At 42.5% G+C, this 20,034-nt stretch overlaps 1 protein-coding gene across 1 annotated transcript in view; it reads right to left on the reverse strand.

The window, feature by feature from the left end:
- The window catches only part of LOC111870072 (homeobox protein araucan), a 218,762-nt gene extending 200,828 nt beyond the window's left edge, over positions 1-17,934 (reverse strand). The window contains exon 1 of the mRNA XM_023862050.2: positions 17,470-17,934. Coding sequence (XP_023717818.1) covers positions 17,470-17,583 — 114 coding nt within the window. The 5' untranslated portion in view covers positions 17,584-17,934. The remainder of the gene's footprint in view (positions 1-17,469) is intronic.
- Between the last annotated feature and the right edge of the window lie 2,100 nt (positions 17,935-20,034).

Consider the following 20,034-nt stretch of genomic DNA (forward strand, 5'->3'; position numbering starts at 1 on the left):
TATAAACCGTTATAGTTCAGTTAACCTACACAATGAACTAGGGGATTATTAGCCGTATTCTGTGAGGCTGATTCAGAGTTGCCAAAAATTACAAAACAGATATTTATCATGAAGAATTTCGTCTTCTGGGAATGCAGTCTTGACCTGCTCACTCTGATTCCTCGCTCGCGGATATTTCTACCCTGAAGATGGAGGCGATATGTACCTCCGAAACGTCGGTTCACATAAAATCTACACAGCGCCACCTCCAAGAAAACGGCATTCTTCGTAGTCACCTCAAATCTTACTCATATGTTTTTCATATTATTTAAAAATTGCAGTTTATTGGTGAACTTCTATAGGACAAATAAAATGTACCTTCCATTACTGTTACAAAGGTATCTATAAACAATATGAATGAATATAAAACCTACATTCTGAAAATTTTGAATAATTAAATATTCCAGAGGCTGGCGTTTTTTTTTAAATTAATGCACTTGTTACGAAATTAGTCTAATGTAAGAAAAGTTTCACCATCCACATGCGAGCTAGTGGTGAATGAAAACTGTATTAGCACTGCTACCAAATCGTTTTGTTTCTAAACTATAATTACTTGATTATAAAAGAAAGCTTACTATAAGCTTCATGCCACCTGGATATGCATTCGAGTGAAAATGCTGTTTCCATGGCGACCGTGTTCTACAAATATAACCTCTTTCTGCACTCCATTTTCTAGTACCTTGTATACATTTTATGATGCGAAATTTAATTGATCCGAAAAATGAACATGTTCGAGCAGTGTTTTTTAATTTTATGACTACCAATATTTTCTTTCTGGATGCTTATTCGCCAATTCTCTTTTATACACGAGTGAGAAAGCTCAAGAGACTATAACTTCATACTGTGACTACTTCTTCAATATGCAAGCTTGTTTCTAATTCGGGATTCCACCATGTCAGTTGCCTTCGACTTGATCACGTACGATAATGTCTCAGCTGCTTAGTTCATTCCACAGGAATTACGTTGGACTCCACCCTCTTCTCTGGTTAGAAGCCATTTCATGTGCATGACGTGTCTGGAATAAGCTATAGACTTTCTTCTGTTTTCATGTGAATGGTTAATTATTTATTGTAACCACAATATAAAAATCGATTCCTGAAAATTTTTGCTTCTTGAAAGAACCTTACGAAGTTAACACTGTGATGACGGCTTGTTCATTAGACCACGATTATGCCCGATATCCTCCGCCTCAGGTGCAGATATCAATGCGCGTTAACTTTCGAGAATTGGCTCTATTCCAGTCTTCAGGGGATTGTCATTATACAACATGTATTCTTCTTAGTATTGGGATTAGTGAGCTCCTGGATTTTGTCTATCGTCTAGCATTCTGAGAATACACGACGTTTCGTAAATTGGATGTTTCAGTCTTCAGGCGAAAATATATGTTGGCGCCTACTGCATTTGTTCCACTTGAAAGGGCTGATTTTAGTCAATAGAGCAAGTGACTAAGAGAGACTCTTACTATCTGGCCCAACTAAGTAGGTGCCTTCACCTGATGACGGCAACATCAACCTTTCAAAACTTTGTAATCTTTTAGAATATTGTGCGATGGACAAAGACCAGGAACTTAATAATTCCAAGTGAAATATGCAAATCTTAAGAACTCTTCGGTATTTATTCTTATTAATACTCGTATTTTCGATATTAATGTCTAAGAAACATAACCTACTTGTGTAAGTATAGAAGTAACGTGAAGTAGAATGAAGATGCTTTCTGCATGGATGCACGTGAATACAGCGGAAATCAAGCATCGTGTACGGAACAAGATCTAAGCCAGTGGCCAGTTTCATGCCTGGCAGCGTATTTCCAAAGAGCGTGCCTACTGAACAAGAAAATTATAGACCCCCAGAAACACTCTAGACCAATGGTTCTCAACCGATGGAAATCCGCCTCTCCCCCCCTCACAGGGGAAAGCGAGAGCCCATTGACTTAGTAATATTTTGTTGGCCTGTTGGTCTACGGGTATCATTCTCGCTTCGGGTCCCGGGTTCAAATCCCGGACAGGGCCATGTTTTATATAATTTTCTATCTTATCATTTGGCCGCGCCATAGCTCAAGGGGTTAGTCGCTGGCTTCCCACCGCGGCGGCCTGGGTTCGATACCCGGTCTGGTCAAGTGGGATTTGTGGTGGACAAAGTGGCGCTGGGGCAGGTTTTCTCCGAGTACTTCGGTTTCCCCTGCCAATCTTCATTCCACCAATTGCTCCACAGTCACCCTCACCTATCATCTGGGGCTGGTACAATAGGCCAGAAGTGGCCGCAGTACAAGGGACTTAGTCCCACCCCACTAGCAATAAAAGAATAGTAATATTTTCATCCTAATTGTGCACAAAATTGCGATTTTGTTGTAGAACGTAGGCACATGATGTACAAAGGAAGAGGATTTATCATAACTGAAAGGGGGCATCTTGTTTAAAGGGCTTAGAACCACTAAGCTAGGCTTTATGGCAAAGAACATTTTCCAGCACAGTCGGAGAAAGAATTCCCTGGCATGCAGCCCGTATTCTTGTCACATTACTGGCTAAATTGTTCCGGTTTTCGATTGTTAGTTTAATTACAGACGTAGTAAGGCCTGCTACCAAAACGTCAAGATTATTAAATATAATTCAGAGAGTGGACGAAGTTCAACGTAAATAGATGCAAAATGACGTCCGTTGTGAAGAAAGTAAGTGTTGAATCAGAAGGTACAGGGAAAACTACTTTGCTTCGAGCATTGGCTTATTGGCCAGCTAACCAGCCAGTCAACCAACTGACTAATCACATGTGCAAGACAACCTATCTACCAGCCAGACTACCAGCTAGGCGCTAGGCATTCAAATAAGACCATCTACCAATCTGATTACAAGTCAGTCATATCAGCCTATCTACCAGCCTGTCAAAGTCCTCCAGCTAATCCGTCTACATTCCAGCTAGTCGGCCATTTCACTTATCAACCAGTATGTCAGACTTCCAGCCAATCGACCAGCCATTCTATCAACCAGTACGTCAACCTTTCCAGTCATCCTATCAGCCAGTACTTCAAACTTCCAGTCACGCGACCAGCCAGCTTATCAACCAGTACGTCAACCTTTCCAGTCATCCTATCAGCCAGTACTTCAAACTTCCAGTCACGCGACCAGCCAGCTTATCAACCAGTACGTCAACCTTTCCAGTCATCCTATCAGCTAGTACTTCAAACTTCCAGTCAAACGACCAGCCAGCTTATCAACCAGTACGTCAACCTTTCCAGTCATCCTATCAGCTAGTACTTCAAACTTCCAGTCAAACGACCAGCCAGCTTATCAACCAGTACGTCAACCTTTCCAGTCATCCTATCAGCTAGTACTTCAAACTTCCAGTCAAACGAGCAGCCAACTTATCAACCTGTACGTCAGACTTCCAGTCAGTCAGTCAGCCAAGGAATCAATCAACCAGTACGTCAAACTCCCAGCTAGTCAGTCAGCCAAGGAACCAATCAACCAGTATCAGACTTCCAGCCAGTCAGTCAGCCAAGGAACCAATCAACCAGTATCAGACTTCCAGCCAGTCAGTCAGCCAAGGAACCAATCAACCAGTACATCAGACTTCCAGCCAGTCAGTGAGTCCGTCAGCCTGCCAGCACAACAGAAGAGGGAAGTCTGAAACAAGACAGTTTAAGCACTGTTGCTGGTCTCTTCACCTCTCAAGAATATTCTGAACATGATTGAGGGCGGAGCGAATAGCGGCTAAGCTGAAAAGTGGGGCTTGTCATATCGGTACAGAGAGGGGCGGGGGTGTTCGGTTTGCGCTCATCCCTCACACGCAGATCGATATTTTGGGCACCCTCCCCCCAATCCCGTAGAACACAGCACTGGAATTTGTCGCATCGTGACACAAGTCGTGTTTGTGCCTACTTGGGGAGTGATGCTCGGGATCACGTTCTAAACTGCGACGGGAAGGGGGGGGAGGGGGATGTATGCGAACCAGCATTTGCGGTAGTAATTTATCATGGTATTAATTATACACACATACACCTCAGATAGCTAACGATGTTGGTCATCAGAGCTCTACTGAATCGATGACCACTTGCTAGTGTTACTCGTAATTACTCTCCAGGCACGCTGGCTAGATGTCACCACTGTAGCTTTTTGTTGCTAATGGAAGACCTCATTTTCTGTTCAGTATGAACAACAGGGAGAGAGGAACAGGTTTCCCGATTCCGATCTTTGTAATAAATATACAATCGGGTTAATTTCACCCTTACTCTTTGTTCTGATGAGAGATACGCATACTCGCATGCATAGAACTGGGTCGAGAAACCACCTGGGCGTTCTCAAGACACGCCTCGATGCATTTAACCTGTCTCATTTCAAAATGATATCTGAATTTATGATTGGTTTTCTAAGTTGAAAACCTTTGTAGTACCGACCTGTAAGTGGCCAAATAAATCTATTCATCTACCCAAATCCCGTCTATAGTCACTAATGCACGTAACAATAAGGTACCCATTGTACATTGTTTGGGGACACAAAATTCGGGGAAATACTGTGACGGCATTGGTGTGCGCGTTATATCCGGGGCACACGTGATACTCGTGGAAGCTAGTGGCCTGTCTCTACAGTGGTTCCCCTGTACAGAGAGATGTTGTGCACATGTGATTGATCACCGCAGCCAATAATAGATAAATTGGCGGACCAGGTATAAGCACCTCTTCTGTGACATATTACTTGCAACTTGAATGGTGGAATTGCTTTTATGATACCCCATTAATTAGTTTATTAATCATTTGTGTCGAGAATGTTTGTCACGGCTCAACAAGTCAGGCGGAACATAAGATAGCCATTACAGAAGTGGCATTGCTCTGATTACAACCCCTCTCGCATTGAAATATGTAAACATTATGTACAGGCTTGTATATTATGGGGTTTATTTCAAAGAAATTTCCGGGCTATAAATTAAATATGAACTTACTATGCAAAATGTTTATTTCTAAATCATATTAACTATTGTGTATTCAGTAAAGATAACAATTTCGTTAATAGGTCCTATATATTGTCAAGTGTTAGTGACTAACATGGGGTTTGGATTGGTAATTGGATTTATTGAACACTTATAACTCGTAACTACAGATAACTGTAACCGTTTCACGGATCTGCACACTCTACAGATCACTGTTTTCACTAGTCGTTTCCCGGCAACGGGTCCGAACAAAATCCTCTTCTGCTCACTTCTTTGCCGGCCTTCTGCCTACTCACAACTATCTCTTTACTATATCTGCCGACTCTCAACTGACTTCCAGTCCAGTCCATTGGCTTTCTGCTGGCGCCTCGCCAGTCGAGTCGTCCTTGTTTTCGGACCCCGTTGGGACTCATGGCTATATTTTTGTTCTTTCCGGACTCTCAAGTGCAACGAACCAACTCAGTCAGAGTGAGGGTTATTTTATGTCTGGCTGTTTATGGCCAACCTGGTCCTCTTGGCGCCAAGCCTCTTATGGCTCAAGATTAGTTGTATTTCTTCAATTGAAGCCTTACGGTCACAGTCCTTGTGAAATTCAAGGTCAACATTATGTTACTACCGACGGTCAGTCGGTCAGTCTGTCTTGGCGTCAAGCATCCGTCTGCAGCCCAAGACCAGATTTCATTACTGCCCGACAGTTTCCGGTTTGCTGGTGTCGAGTCTGTCGTTTACGATTGATGCTGGTCCTCGCCAGCACAGTTGTTCTAGAGTCCGAGCCCCGCGGGACTCCTGACCATGTTGTATTGTCTGTTGCGAGACTCCCCTAACCTTAAGGGTCAGGTACCGGTACTTATATCCCCAGGGACACCTAACTAGCCTTCTTTATAACAATTCGGCATTAACAGCATAGAAAACACTGTTTCTCTTTTGCAGTGCAATTGTTGCCGTGGAAAGAAGCTTGTTTGTGGATCCATTATTTAGCAATGGCTGTTGTATGGTTACAAATTTCGCGGTCGTTGCCTAGCAACGGATCTACATGCTGCAGTATTAAGGTATTTATTTATTTAACGAGAAAATAAAAGATTCTCAGCTTAATGGCAGTCGTTATTTCAGCGAATGTAATATACATTTTGTAACAAAATGAACTGATTTCTCGAAATGTCCCTTCAGCAGTCAATTACTTAGCCGGCAATAGAAGCAACAGTGTTTCTCGATGCATGAGCGAGAACTGAAGTGGCCACACTGGTAAAGTAAATAAAGCTATCCCTGTAACAGGCCGTGGAGACCCATAGGTTTGTGAGATGTTGAGGTCGCCACATTTTCTAGACAATCGGCTCATACGCGTAGGTGGCGGCAAGGTTGTCAGCCTTACGCGCCGGCCGGCCGCCCTTTACCCCCAAGCATATTCTAAGACTCTTCCTGGTAGTCATTTATGTTAGAGGCTTAGTCGACCCCAGGGCCATAGTCAGGTTCTATATTTAAATAATTAAGCATCTGTGTCTGATATTTTAAATTCTCCATGACACTCTATTTTGGAAAACTGACAAGCGTGTATGCTAATCGGAACACTTCTAGATTCAAGTAAGCTGACTTGGTTAACGGAAACACACACGCTAATCACAGTGGCGGCGCGGTCTAAGGTATGAACAGTCTTCGCCCTCTCGAACACTGGGTAGTGGGTTCGAATCCACTCGACGTATGGATTTTTGTGCGAGTTTATTCTATATTTGCGTTATTCTATGTGTTTGTAGCGGCCTTGCGATCGGCTGATCACCCATCCAAGGAGTCATGCGGACTGTGTATAGGATTAAGAACCTGAAAAAGAGGCCAAGTTCCAAAGGGCTGTAGAGTCATAGAGATATAGACAAACACTCCGCCATTTTGTTTAATTAACAGAACACAAAGAACTGAACTTCATTCAATCATCGAGACTTCTTAATTTCAGCTGAAAGGCAACACGAAACAGTGAGGAATTGTGCCGGGGAATGTGGCATACTCGCAGCAGAGGGTATAAAGAAGTAAGTAAAGCTATCCCTGTACCAGGCCATGAAGGTCCATAGGGTCCCACATTATCTAGACAATCGGATCAAAGATGGCGGTGAGGTTGTCAGCCTTAAGTGCCGGCCGCGCTTTACTCCCCAGGAAAATTATTTAATTAATTCCTGGTACTTATTTCTGTTAGAGGCTGAGTAAACCCCAGGACCTAGTGCGGCTGGAAGGATTAGGTCAACTGAAAAAATTCCAATGACCTCATCGGGATTTGAACCCGCGACCTTCCGGCTTGTAGCGTAGCCCCTACCGCGTGCCCCACAGGTATACATAAATTAACACGACAAATGTCAAATATTGTTGAAGTGGTGAAATTAAAAGAGGCATGTAGCACGTATACAAAAAGCGAGAAATTCGAGGTATTAAAGAATTTATTCGGAATTCCTGAAGGGAAAAGGCTGTTTGAAAAAAAATGGGCGTCTTCATTTATTCATTGTTTATTTAACGATGCTGTCTGTGGCTCAGACTGCATTGCATCGAATGACTGGTTCATTAGAGAACAATCAGTTGGAAAGAAAATGGCAGAAACCGTGGCATGATTTGAAGTTCTATATCGCCATTTACCTAGAGGCATACGTACATGTCACGTTTACTAAATTTTCTCGGACTCTCAGCTTTATAAATTGGTTAAAATTGACTGACGTTTCTGTCCCCCTGTGATCATCTGATGCTGAGGACAGTTATATTTCTTGGTACTTCTGTAATTTTTAACCAATTAACACAGCTGACAGTCAGAGAAAGTTCTATTAAGTGGGGGTGTACATCCACGAATTCATTATCTCGGAACTAAACGGAGGCCTTTGTGGATTATTTTACGATTCTGTCAGTAAGTGCACCGTACCTCATCAAAGGCAGAATGATAGATTAACGATGAATAGGAAGGATTTGGGAGGAACAGACCATTGCCTGACTGAAGAAGGCATAAAAAGGTCAGGATGACCAGTGTCCAGGCCGAGATTCGAACTGAGTACCTCCCATATACGAACCTAGAGCGCTACTGCTCTGCCATCCCACTCGGTAGATAGAAGTGAATGGTCAACTTAAAGCCCCGGCCGCTTTATCCCAAGAGTATATTACTATGATTATAAGAGATTTATTTTTAATGACGTAAGTGGTTAACCCTTTAAAGAGTGAATTTCTTCTAAATAATATATAAGAATTCAGTTCGTACCTCACATGAAACACTTCACGTCTCCACTAAGAAAGCAAAGCGGTTAATGCTGTTTAAGCAAACTGTCTCTTTTTATCGTGAGAACCGTACGGAGCACGTAAACACGCTCTGTTGGCAGAATTTAAAGTTTGTGTTGCATACACGTATAGTAACCATTAGGCTTTAAATTGTTAATCTGCTTACGTCTTATGCAAGGGCCGCGCCATAGCTCAAGCGGTTAGTCGCTGGTTTCACACCGCGGCGGCCCGGGCTGGGGCAGCTTTTCTCTGAGTACTTCGGTTTCCCCTGCCAATCTTCATTCCACCAATTGCTCCACAATCACCCTCACCTATCATCTGCGGCTGGTACAATAGGCCAGAAGTGGCCGCAGTACAAGGAATCTTAGTCCCACCTCACTAGCAATAATAAACAAATACGTCTTATGCAGATTTCAGGTATTAGTCCGTCTGGTCTGTATTGATTCAGAATTCATTCTGAAACATGGAGTGGTATTGAGTAGGACTCATTGTACAGGGATACTATAAATAATTCATTCGTTTTTAAAACGATATATTATCCAAAGTACTATATATACAAACATGATTCATATACAAAAAGAACCGTAAGCTCACCACGTTTATATTTTGTACGCCAGTTGGCAGCAGGAATTCAGTGCCTTTACAAAATGGCGACAGAACAAGAAAAGAGTTTTGTTTGTTGGAATATGCGAGATGTTCGTCTGTTACAGCAGTGCAACGCGCATTCAAAAGAGAGTATCGAAAAGAAGCGCCATGTAAACAAAGCATTTTGCGGTGGTATCGGCAATGTTCGTCGCTACCTAAACAATGAACTTCGGCATCGCTGGATTGGGCGTGTTGGTGAGGATGACGTAGCTCTGTTCACTTGCCCGTCCCCCAGATCAACTGATCTAATGCCTTGTGACTTCTTCTTTTGGGGGTATATTAAGGATCGTGTTTACGTACCCCCACTGCGAAGAGCACTAGTAGAGCTGAGGGAACGCATCGATGCTGCAGTGATGACCATTGACAGGATGATGCTACAAAATGTGTGGAACGAGCTCGACTACGGCCTGGACGTGTGTCGTGTGACCCAAGGGGCACACATAGAACGTTTGTAGAGTGTGAAGAAAACTTGGTGAGTTTACGGTTCTTTTTGTATATGAATCATAGTTGTATGTATAATGCTTTGGAAAATATAGCTTTTTAAAAACGAATGAATCATTTATAGTATCCCTGTATTTGGGCGAGGTGTCTCTACCTTACACATGACAGCACAACACAGAGAAACGTCAACATGCTGTGGCAATGAGAGCGGGATACGAACCCACAATATCATCCTTCCCGTCCAGCACCATATGTATACTCGAATTTTATCTCCCTTGCTGTTTCTTTTCTTTCCTTGTCATTTTTCGCCGTGTCTCCGTTCTCATGAACAAAGGAAATGCTCGCCATAATCGCTATATTCGTACGAACCTGCTCATATCACAGAGAAGTAGTTCTCGAAAGCAACAGGTCGCAAGATCGGTTCCCGAATTCAGCACGAGATAGAATATCTCTTCATCGCTGCTACATATGAAAACAGATTCCTTAGAAATAAGCCTAATTATGTGTTTGGATAGGTCAACTCTGCGTCAGATACACTTCACTTAGTTAGGGCTATGTGGCATTTAGGCTACTAAGATTTCACTTTTTCTGAGTATTTGATAACATTAAACTAAAATTTTACTTTAAAATATAGTGATACTTGGAAATGGAAGGGCTCCATGTCAGTGTTTTCTATGGTCATTATCCGACCCCCCATGTAAAGATATATACGACTTTTGGGGATGTTGGCAGGAGTGTCTACTAAGTATGGGCAGATCTATATCACTAGGCATCATGACACTAATGGCTTTAAGAACTGCAGAAGATGGTCTTCAGCGAGACTATGAAGATACCCAAAGTTTATCAGATGTTCCAAAAATAGATTGCGGAATTTCATAGCTGAAGAACTGACTCTGTGGCATAGAGTATTTCGCGAAAATTTAATAGTTACTGAGGTCTTATTCCACACAAAACCTCATTTCCTAATCATTAATTTTAATGAGCCCATAAAATTCTCATTTACTGTTATCTCTCCAAAATGATCCCACATCTTCAGGTTTATATTAAAATGTTGTATTTCTTTCCTAAATATGAGCCGGGTTAGCTCAGTCGGTATAGCGACTGGCTGGACGACAAAGGGGTCCGTTTTCGAGTCCCAGTAGAATCAAGAATTTTCCCAGACCAAATCCGAGGCCCACTCAACCTCCTATCCAATGGGTACCGTGGGCTCTTTCCCCGGGGGTAAAGCGGCCTGGGCATCAAGCTGACCACTCACCTCCAACTAGTGCCGAGGTCGAGAAAAATGTGGATCTATACATCCACTCCCCCATACACCTTCATAGAGTAGTGCTTAGTTAGTTAAGCACAGCAACAAGTTTACCTTCACCTTACTTTCCTTATCTTTCCTTACAGAACGTGTATACAATGGACGAATCTTCGGTCCACAAATTTTATTTGCAAAACTCTGTAGCAGATTTCATTTCATGTTTCATGTTTAATTGTGGTGTGTATTTTATTAAATGAAATGGCAGTTTTTTTGTAAATAACTCTTTATGTGTTATCAAGTCTTGTGATTAGTGTCATACCGGAAATAAATAAACAACAAGAATGTTAAGATACAAGTAATCGCAAGTAATGTGCTTGTAAAACACGTGTGCTCTAAACTGAGGGAGAAAGCATTTCCACTCCTGTCTCTAGTTCGCATGGAGTGAGGCATTTCTCAGAGCCCACTGAAACACGTGTGCTATAAACTGAGGGAGTAAGCATTTCCACTCCTGTCTCTAGTTCGCATGGAGTGAGGCATTTCTCAGAGCCCACTGAAACACGTGTGCTCTAAACTGAGGGAGTAAGCATTTCCACTCCTGTCTCTAGTTCGCATGGAGTGAGGCATTTCTCAGAGCCCACTGAAACACGTGTGCTCTAAACTGAGGGAGTAAGCATTTCCACTCCTGTCTCTAGTTCGCATGGAGTGAGGCATTTCTCAGAGCCCACTGAAACACGTGTGCTCTAAACTGAGGGAGTAAGCATTTCCACTCCTGTCTCTAGTTCGCATGGAGTGAGGCATTTCTCAGAGCCCACTGAAACACGTGTGAGGACGAGCGGAAGAAGTGCATTGTAACAAAACCAATGACATTAGAGAGACGGAAGAAGAATTATTAGTGTTTTAACAATGCACATCTGCACGTGTTCTCATCACATAAAGTAAACACGTGTCCATATAAAAAAATGTTTCAACTTGGCCGGAAAGGAATGGAACATTCCTCAAAAATGAAAAAAAATTATGTACCAAAATTTTCCATGGTTGTGAAAATGCGTCAAATTTGACTTGAACACCTGCTCTGTCTTCGTCTTTAGAGTTGACCTTGCTGATGGAAATAAATCACTTCTCCGAAACGTTTGTTTTTAAATCAGATATGACGTAGTGATGGCCCGAGAAGACGTGAGCTTTCTTTCGTCGTGATAGCTTCAAAATTTACAAAAACTTTGTATCTTACGGCATCCTCTTTGTCCAGTTGGTAATCTTGCAACCGGTGAAGATATTTCTTCCCTTCTAGGAGCCAAAAGTTCCTCTCCATATTTAGAGCAGTGCGCTGCTATGTGCTGTCCTAAACTACGGGTAGTTCAGCGCTGCTCACAACTCAACACACTATTTCACTATTGCCTTCCAGTCTTCGGGTAAATCTTCCAAGTGACCTTTCCCTTGTTCTTGCTTAAATACACGTTCCTTTTGTTTCCCTAAAAGTCCTTTCATTTCAGCACAGTGGCCACGCGGTCTAAGACATGAACTGTCTTCGTTCTCTCGAACACAGGGATCGTGGATTCGAATCCCACTCGAGGCATGGATGTCTGTGTGCGTTGTCCTGTGTGCAGGTAGCGGTCTTGCAATGGCTTGATTCCCTACCCAAGGAGTCCTACCGCCAGGAAAAAAATTAAGAAACTGAAAAAGCGGCCCAAGTCCAGCAAAGGGCTGCAGAGCTGTAGATAGATTTTATTAAAATATTAGACACGTAATCATAAATTTTAAATTGCGAAAAGCTGAAGAAATGATACATAATACATAATTTTGTTTCTTGAAATTTCGTAACAAAATAAATGCTGTATTCTACATACGGATATGAGGTATTCCTTACCAGGCATATTTTACCCCCGATATGAAGAACTGAAAACGCAATATTTCTTCTCAGTACGTTGCGCCTTGCCAATGCATCAGACATCAGTAGGGCATAGAGATTCTTACGGCGAGTACCAACTACTATCTTCTTGGTGTGACGACGTGTAGTTCAGTAAACATGCACAAATTCTTGGAAGATAATTACTTTCTCCATCTTGAAGGAAAACCATACATTCGTCAGGTATCAATAAGGCATTTTGGGTTCTCACGGTGGTGTCTATGACGATTACCGTCTTCAGGGATATGACGCCGTGTAGTCTGGTAGATAAATCCAAAAGTTCAGGAGCTTGGAAATGGAGACGGAAAATTCCTCGAAAACCTCAGTACTCATCTACCGAACAATACGGAGTCACACCCCTTAAAATAATAATAATCATCAACTAGGTACATTTCTTCTCTCTGTGTTCTCAGATATCAACAGGGCACGTGATTCTGGGTAACAGTTCCACGTGCATAGCTCAGCACACGTTCACTGGCAATGGCAGACCTGTATGTTCTCGGAAAGTGCTCAGAAGCTGCAATTTGCTTGATTCTGACTGATCACAGCCATTATGTGCTATTAGCCGTACCCTGCTGTTTCAATAAGCAGGGATAAATGTTCTTATTTTCTTGCAATTTCCTAACGTAATCATATCCTGTCTTAAATCATCGGGCTCTCTTGCAGCAAACAGGAACATTACGTTAACCGAAATTTACGGTCCAGTGCCCAAATTCGTATTCGAAAACTCAGTGGTTCGGATCTCGACCAGGAATCTTGATAAGTAATTTTCGAGATTCTCCTCAGTCTTCTCCAAGTGACACGTGAGACAGCGCCTTAAAGTAGGCAACGACCTCTTGTTTCCAAACCCTTTGTAATTCATTTACTAGAATCAACGTATTCAGTTCTACATAATCAACTCGGCTGGGCAAGCCAAGAGCATTTTCCCACAAAATGTAACTTTAGGCGTAAAAGCCAGACTAAGGAAGCCGAAATACAACTGCTTCAGAATTCAGGGTAAAACATGATATAAGCCAATATGTAGCGTAGTTGGTTGAGACACTATGCTACAAGCCGGAATGTCGCGGGATCAAATCTCAATGAAGTGGATTTTTTTTTTCAATTGACCTAATCCTTCCAGCCGCATAATGGCCCTGGGGTCAACTCAGCCTGTAACAGAAATGAATACCAGGAATTTCCCTGGGGGTAAAAGACGGCCAGCGCGTGATGCTGATAACCTTACCGCCATCTGTGAGCCGATTGTCCAGAGAAAATGCGGGAGCTTAGACAGCTCACAGCCCTATGGGCCTTCATGGCCTGTTACAGGGTTAGCTTTACTGTTTTTAATAGGCCCATATTATTTCTGGTCTCTCATCTCCTAACCAGACTCTTTCATTGATCTTACATTTTTATACGAGACTGAGACGCGGCCTGTCGCACAAAGAAGAACACACAGTTGGACAGTGATTAGAAGCAGAGATGCAAAGGCTATTTAGATACAAGGGCAGGAGAGTCACAGGTCAAGTTATCCCTGTAGGCCTACTTAATTAAGTAATTATCCACCACGTCTTGAAGATATATGGGGGAGTGGAGATATAGTTGTAGTATTCTTAATCTAATCTCGGCACTAGATGGAGACGATTTGTCAGCTTTACGCTCCTGTCGTTTTAACCCCCGAAGAAAACCCATCTGTATCTATTCTAGGAGACTCGGTTGAGGCAAGAGGAGGACTGATAATGTTAATCGATGAAGTGTTTTAGAAATTGCAAGCAGGCCTTATTTTTCTGAATGTTTTAGGATGTTCACATAAGGGAAATGAGATATGGAGACGTAAGTCTCAGGATGGACCACAGAAACGAGTTTTGTGGAGCAAGAAGAATCGTTCGGACTCCCTAAAAATATGGAATTTCTTGAATATCTAAATTAGTTTCAGCTTCTAAAGAAGATGGAGTGTCGCTGAGTTCTTCGCGATAAGAAGGGAAGTTCAGGTTCTATTCTTCTCCATTCAGTCAGCCCTATAAATCGTTTTCCTGACTACTCAGGCAGTTACCTGCACGGAAGTTTCGTCCATAAGAAATCTTACAAACTGAATAATTCTGTAGACGGGTAAGCCAACTCTCAATGATGAAAAAGATACACAAACATATGTACATTTTCTTGAACAGATTCGAACCTGCGATCACATAGTCCAGTGAACCGGAGACCACGTTAATTTCATACTGCCAGTGAGATTAACTGCTTGAAAATTAATGTATCAGTTTATTGAATGCTGAATGCGTCAATCTCGATATAATAATATTATACAGTAGCAGTCAAATGGTCATGCGTGTGTCGCTGTGATCCATTGTGCTGCCGGTTGCATTGTTCCTGCCAGAGAACATCACGTTTCAGAGAAAGCGTCCCTTCCAAAACGTGTCAGTCAGCGCAGCAACAATGCAGACCTGCTATGGGCGAAGGGAGATATGTGTGCTGAATTTCGCTGTGAACAGATGGATGGTGACAAAAGGAGAATTGGTGATCGGTTGAAAGTAGCAAAAAGAACTTCGACAACATTCAAGCTGTGCAAAATATATACTGAAATGTTTAGTAATACCGCTAAAGAGATGATAGACGCACTACAAGAAACTGGAGCCAGAACATAAACAATGGCGCTGAAGACTAAGCAGAGGGCAGTAGCTGCTCACTGGCAAATAATTTCTTGATGAAATTGACTGGTTTCTATTTGAGCCGTTTCCTTTTACGGTAATGTACGTATTTTGTAAATGTCACTGTCGAGAGAAGGTCAGTTTTTTTCGCTTATTTCAGGCACAAAATATATTCGGATTAAAGTATCAGAAATTTCGCACGAGAAAACTCGCGCATAGCACCATTTGCGTTTTTCGTGGAAACTGTATTTCGCGCCGTAATTTCTATAAACATTGATCTCTACTGAGTAAGACTTAGAACTTACTTTGGCGTAAAAATCTTGAACCACGGTAAATGTATTGTAACACTAGGAACCCCTACTTTTTATGGTAGCAAATCAGAAGGTAAAGGTAACATCATCCCTGTGCATAACTAATTAAGCACTACGCCATGAAGGCGTATGGGGGAGTGGATGTATAGATCCACGTTTTCTTCGCCTTGTCACTTGTTGAAGAAGAGTGGTCACCTTCACGCCCCTGCCGCTTTATCCCTGGGGAAACAGCCCCCGATACCCATCAGATAGGAGACTGGGTGTGCCCCAGAACCTTTCTGGACAACACGAAGAATATAATGTTCTTGCCATTACCGGGACTCGAACTCCTACTCTTTGGTCGTCCAGCCTGTAGCCAGTCGCTATACCGACTGCACCACCGCGGCTTCCATGGTAGCAGCTTTAGAACCACCAACTAATACATATATATCCGGAAAAATTCACAAATATTCAAGAAAAGATATGGCTCCAGTCTGACAGGTGGCTTCTTGCAACTGCTTATGAAGAACGGAGAAATCTTTGATGAGAATAAATATTGTTCATATCAAATATCCGAATTTATAAGCGCCTACAGCTTCATTATCATGACATCGTGTCGGATATGCTGTATAGCACATTATCGTACATTGCTGCAAAAGAAAACAAGCAAGATTTTCTAGTGATGGTACATCGCTTTTTAAAGTTATTATATTATTTAGTGTTGCAACTGTCCAATTTTGAACTAAGAGATTAAGTGAAATGGTTGAATAAAGAACAATCACTGCTATTGGATATTAAGTAGCGTTTTATTGTGGATAACCATCATGATGCTGCGTACGATTTTCTTTTAAATGCATATTATTGCCTGAATAGTAGTAAGTACATTGCACGAGGCCGCGCCATAGCTCAAGCGGTTAGTGGCTGGCTTCCCATCGCGGCTGCCCGGGTTCGTTCCCGGGTCTGGTCAAGTGGGATTTGTGGTGGACAAAGTGGCACTGGGGCAGGTTTTCTTCTAGTACTTCGGTTTCCCTTGCCAACCTTCTTTCCACCAATTGCTCCACAATCACCCTCACCTATCATCTGGGGCTGGTACAATAGGCCAGAAGTGGCCGCAGTACAAGGGACTTAGTCCCACCCACTAGCAATAAAAAAAGTCACTGGAGAATAGTCATTACTTTACCAAGATACGGAGCAGGATTATCTAGGAAATCTCCATTACTCTACCAAATACTAAATAATATTTTCTTGTGAATATTTATTATGTTCTGTAGAGCCTATTATTGCCCAACAAATAACAATTATTGCAGTAAAATATTAAGATTAATAATCAATAATTACAGTACTATAATGACTCCTTGCGTCCCAGCTCTATAGCACAATTTCGCATTGAATATAAGCATTATCTTAAACATATATGTATTCCCTCAGAATATGAAGTTCATAATTTTTTATTTATGTCAAAATATTGTAATGTTTGTAGTAAATATTCAGAAACTGAAAATAATATGAACGAGGCATGAAGAAACAGACGTAGGACAACAGAACAATTTGTTTGTTGCATTCCAAGATTCCAATAATATCATGAATACAGAAAGTTAGACCTCATGTGAACGAGAGTAAATCGAATGCTTGAAGGGACGAAAAGTTAAGAAACAGCAAAATGTCGTGGAAGGTTACGTGTTTGAAAGTTGTTATAAATATTTAACAGGCATTCAATTGCTGTATTTCTTTCGTCTACAATAAGTTTTTTTTGTGAATTTAAATTAATAAAAATTTAGACATTCAACCGGTCTACAGTTCCTCATTTCAGAACTGAATGCCTCTGTAAGGATAAAAATGGAACCCTATCAGTTCGACGTTCGGAAGTACCGGGAATATTGAGACCGCGTTAAAATCCAAAAATCTCCTTCCGAATGTGACACAACAATTAAACATAGCCTCAGTACTTACAATAAAATTACGCCTGTGACAGTGAAACACGTCGGTCCCTTGTTGAAAATTGGAAAGTTTTCTGCAATATTGTGTTATACAAACGAAATAACTACACGTAATCGCTTGAATTTATGTACATGAAGAACGGAGGGTCCATGCGCACTTACTTCACGAGTTTACAGAGAGAAACAGCGCTTACCTCTTCAGTGTGTTGAAGATATTCCTCATGTCCTCCGACATTATTGTCCTCTTGTCCACAGTTCATCAGGAGCGGGGTCACGTGGTGTTCCCAGGAGTCCTCTCCCATCTCCATGGCAACACTTTTTTTGGAAGCGTCGACACAATTCTTTTTTATCCTTTTTCAGTAACCACAGAAGAACTCGTTGGTATTTTTGTGTAATAATTTGTTGGATTGATATCAGTTCCAGGACATGAGAATTCTTCCCCCTCAATATTGGATCGAGAGGTAGGGGGCTTTTAAAATGAGACAAAAATCAGAGTTTGAAGCACCACAAGGATATTCACTCGGTTAACTAGAACAATGGTGAGACGCGATGTAATTGTTAACTGGTCAACTGGAGTTGTATCGACTGTTGGTGGACGTTGGGCAAGGTTTTCACAGTGGTGTGCAACGGCAGCGGTGGTGGGAGAGAGAGAGGGAGAGAAAGAGAGCGAGAGAGGGAGCTCGCAACGGTACGACCTAACTTCCGCCACGACTGAGCCGTGTTTGGTGGTTCAGTCGCTCAACCAGCTGGCTATGCCTCCGCTCCGTACTGTCCGACATAACTGTGGACTATAAACACAAACCGAGCAGGTAGCGCCTATTGGCTAGCTGCGGGGAGGCTCACCCTAAGCGTCGCCTGTTCATTGCAGCAGAAATGGTACGCGTTGCAGTACGTGTACAGTGGTAGTGAGTTCTCAAGGTGATGAAAATTCATATTGTGTAATCGAAGCCAGTACTTTCTATCTATGTATGGCTGTACAGCCCTTTGTTGGACATTGGCCGCCTTCTCAGTTTTTAATCATACAGACAGACGGTAGGACACCTTGTGTGGGGGATCAACCCGTCGCAAGGCTGCTACCTATACACAGAACAACACGGACAAAGAATAAACACACACATACATCCGTGTATTTAGTTGGATTCGAACCCATGATCACAGTGTTTGAGCGGGCGAAGACAGTTCATGCCTTAGACCGCACGGCCACCTCAGTGAACCCCCAAAATCTCATTCGAGTTGTAATCTTCTGGCTTATGACACTGTGTACTTTGGTAGGTGCTTATTAGCGTTTCGGACCGACATATTACCTCCATCTTTATTTATACTCCGAAGGCGGAATTAGTAAAATCCTTCGAAGTGTTGACAACTTATCAGACTACAGGGTGTTTTAATCTAAAAGACCACAACATAACTGCATAGTGGTAATTTTCTTTCGGTCCAACAGGGGATTCTGGAACTTCTTCGATGACGAAAGTTCCCGAGCGAACAGTTTTCATATTGACACAATATGCAACGTGAATGTGTATAAGTCTCTGATGAAAAAAAGGAAACTTACTTCCGAATGTCGGACATGATGAAATCAGTTACGAATACATTACGAATTACATAGGAGGATGGTGTATAATATATTAACGGAGTGTCAAACCAAGTGCGGGTTTCCATCGTCCCCATTAAACGCCATAAGGAGAAAAAATAAGACCTAGAAACGATACCGATGTTCTGTTAAAATCGCCGTTAGGAAAAATGGGCGTAATTGTTATTTCACCAGTCCATCCCCCCCCCCCGTTTACGCTTGATTGTGATATACATTTCTCAGTGAAGAAATAAATTAACGTACCTTGAGTGAAAATAAGCTCCGGGATAGCTCAGTCGATATAACGACTGGCTACTGGCTCGACGACTGAGGGATCGGAATTCGAGTCCCGGTAGGGTCAAGAATTCTCTCTTCTACAGACCGTCCAGACCGGGTCTGGGGTCCAACCTCCTATCCAATGGGTACCCGGGGGTAAATGGACCGGGGCGTGAAGCTGACCACTCACCTCCAACTAGTGTCGAAGTCAAGAAAATGTGGATCTATACAGTCACTCCCCCATACGCCTTCATGGCGTAGTGCTTAAATTCTTTGAGAACAGGGACAACTTCACCTTACTTTTACCTCGAGTAAAAATAAATTCTCTGATTTCTTATATAGGCCTGTTTCCTACCAAGCAGGAATTCAGAATTCGTTTTTAGACTTCTCGTCCATCAGCTTTCAGTGTCGCAACATCAGTTATTCCGAGCGAAATTGAAGTTAACCTGGAGGGTACGCGGTAGCGTAGTTAGTTGAGACACTACGCTACAAGTCGGAAGGTCCCGATGTCATTGGGTTCTTCAGTTGACCTAATCCTTCCAGCCGCACTATGGCACCAGAGTCGACCAAGCCTCTAACAGAAATGAGTACAAGGAATATACCTGGGAGTAAAGAGTGGCCTGTTGGCGCGTAAGGCTGACAATCTCGTCGCCATCTGTGATCCAATTGTCTATAAAATACGGGAGCCTCGACGTCTCACAATCTTATGGACCTCCACTGTCTGTTACAAGAATAGCTTCACCTTTTCTTATGTAGAATTCGGGCGACTATTGGGACTCAGAAAAGCTGGTGTAGCGACTGGCTACGGGCTTGATGACGGAGGGGTCAAGAATTTTTCCACGTCGCCGAAACCGGCTCTGAGGCCAACCCAGGCTCCTAGACAACGGCAGCCGAGGGCCCTTTCCCCAGGGTT

This window comes from Cryptotermes secundus, unplaced genomic scaffold, assembly GCF_002891405.2.
Source record: "Cryptotermes secundus unplaced genomic scaffold, Csec_1.0 scaffold355, whole genome shotgun sequence".
Classification (NCBI taxonomy): domain Eukaryota; kingdom Metazoa; phylum Arthropoda; class Insecta; order Blattodea; family Kalotermitidae; genus Cryptotermes; species Cryptotermes secundus.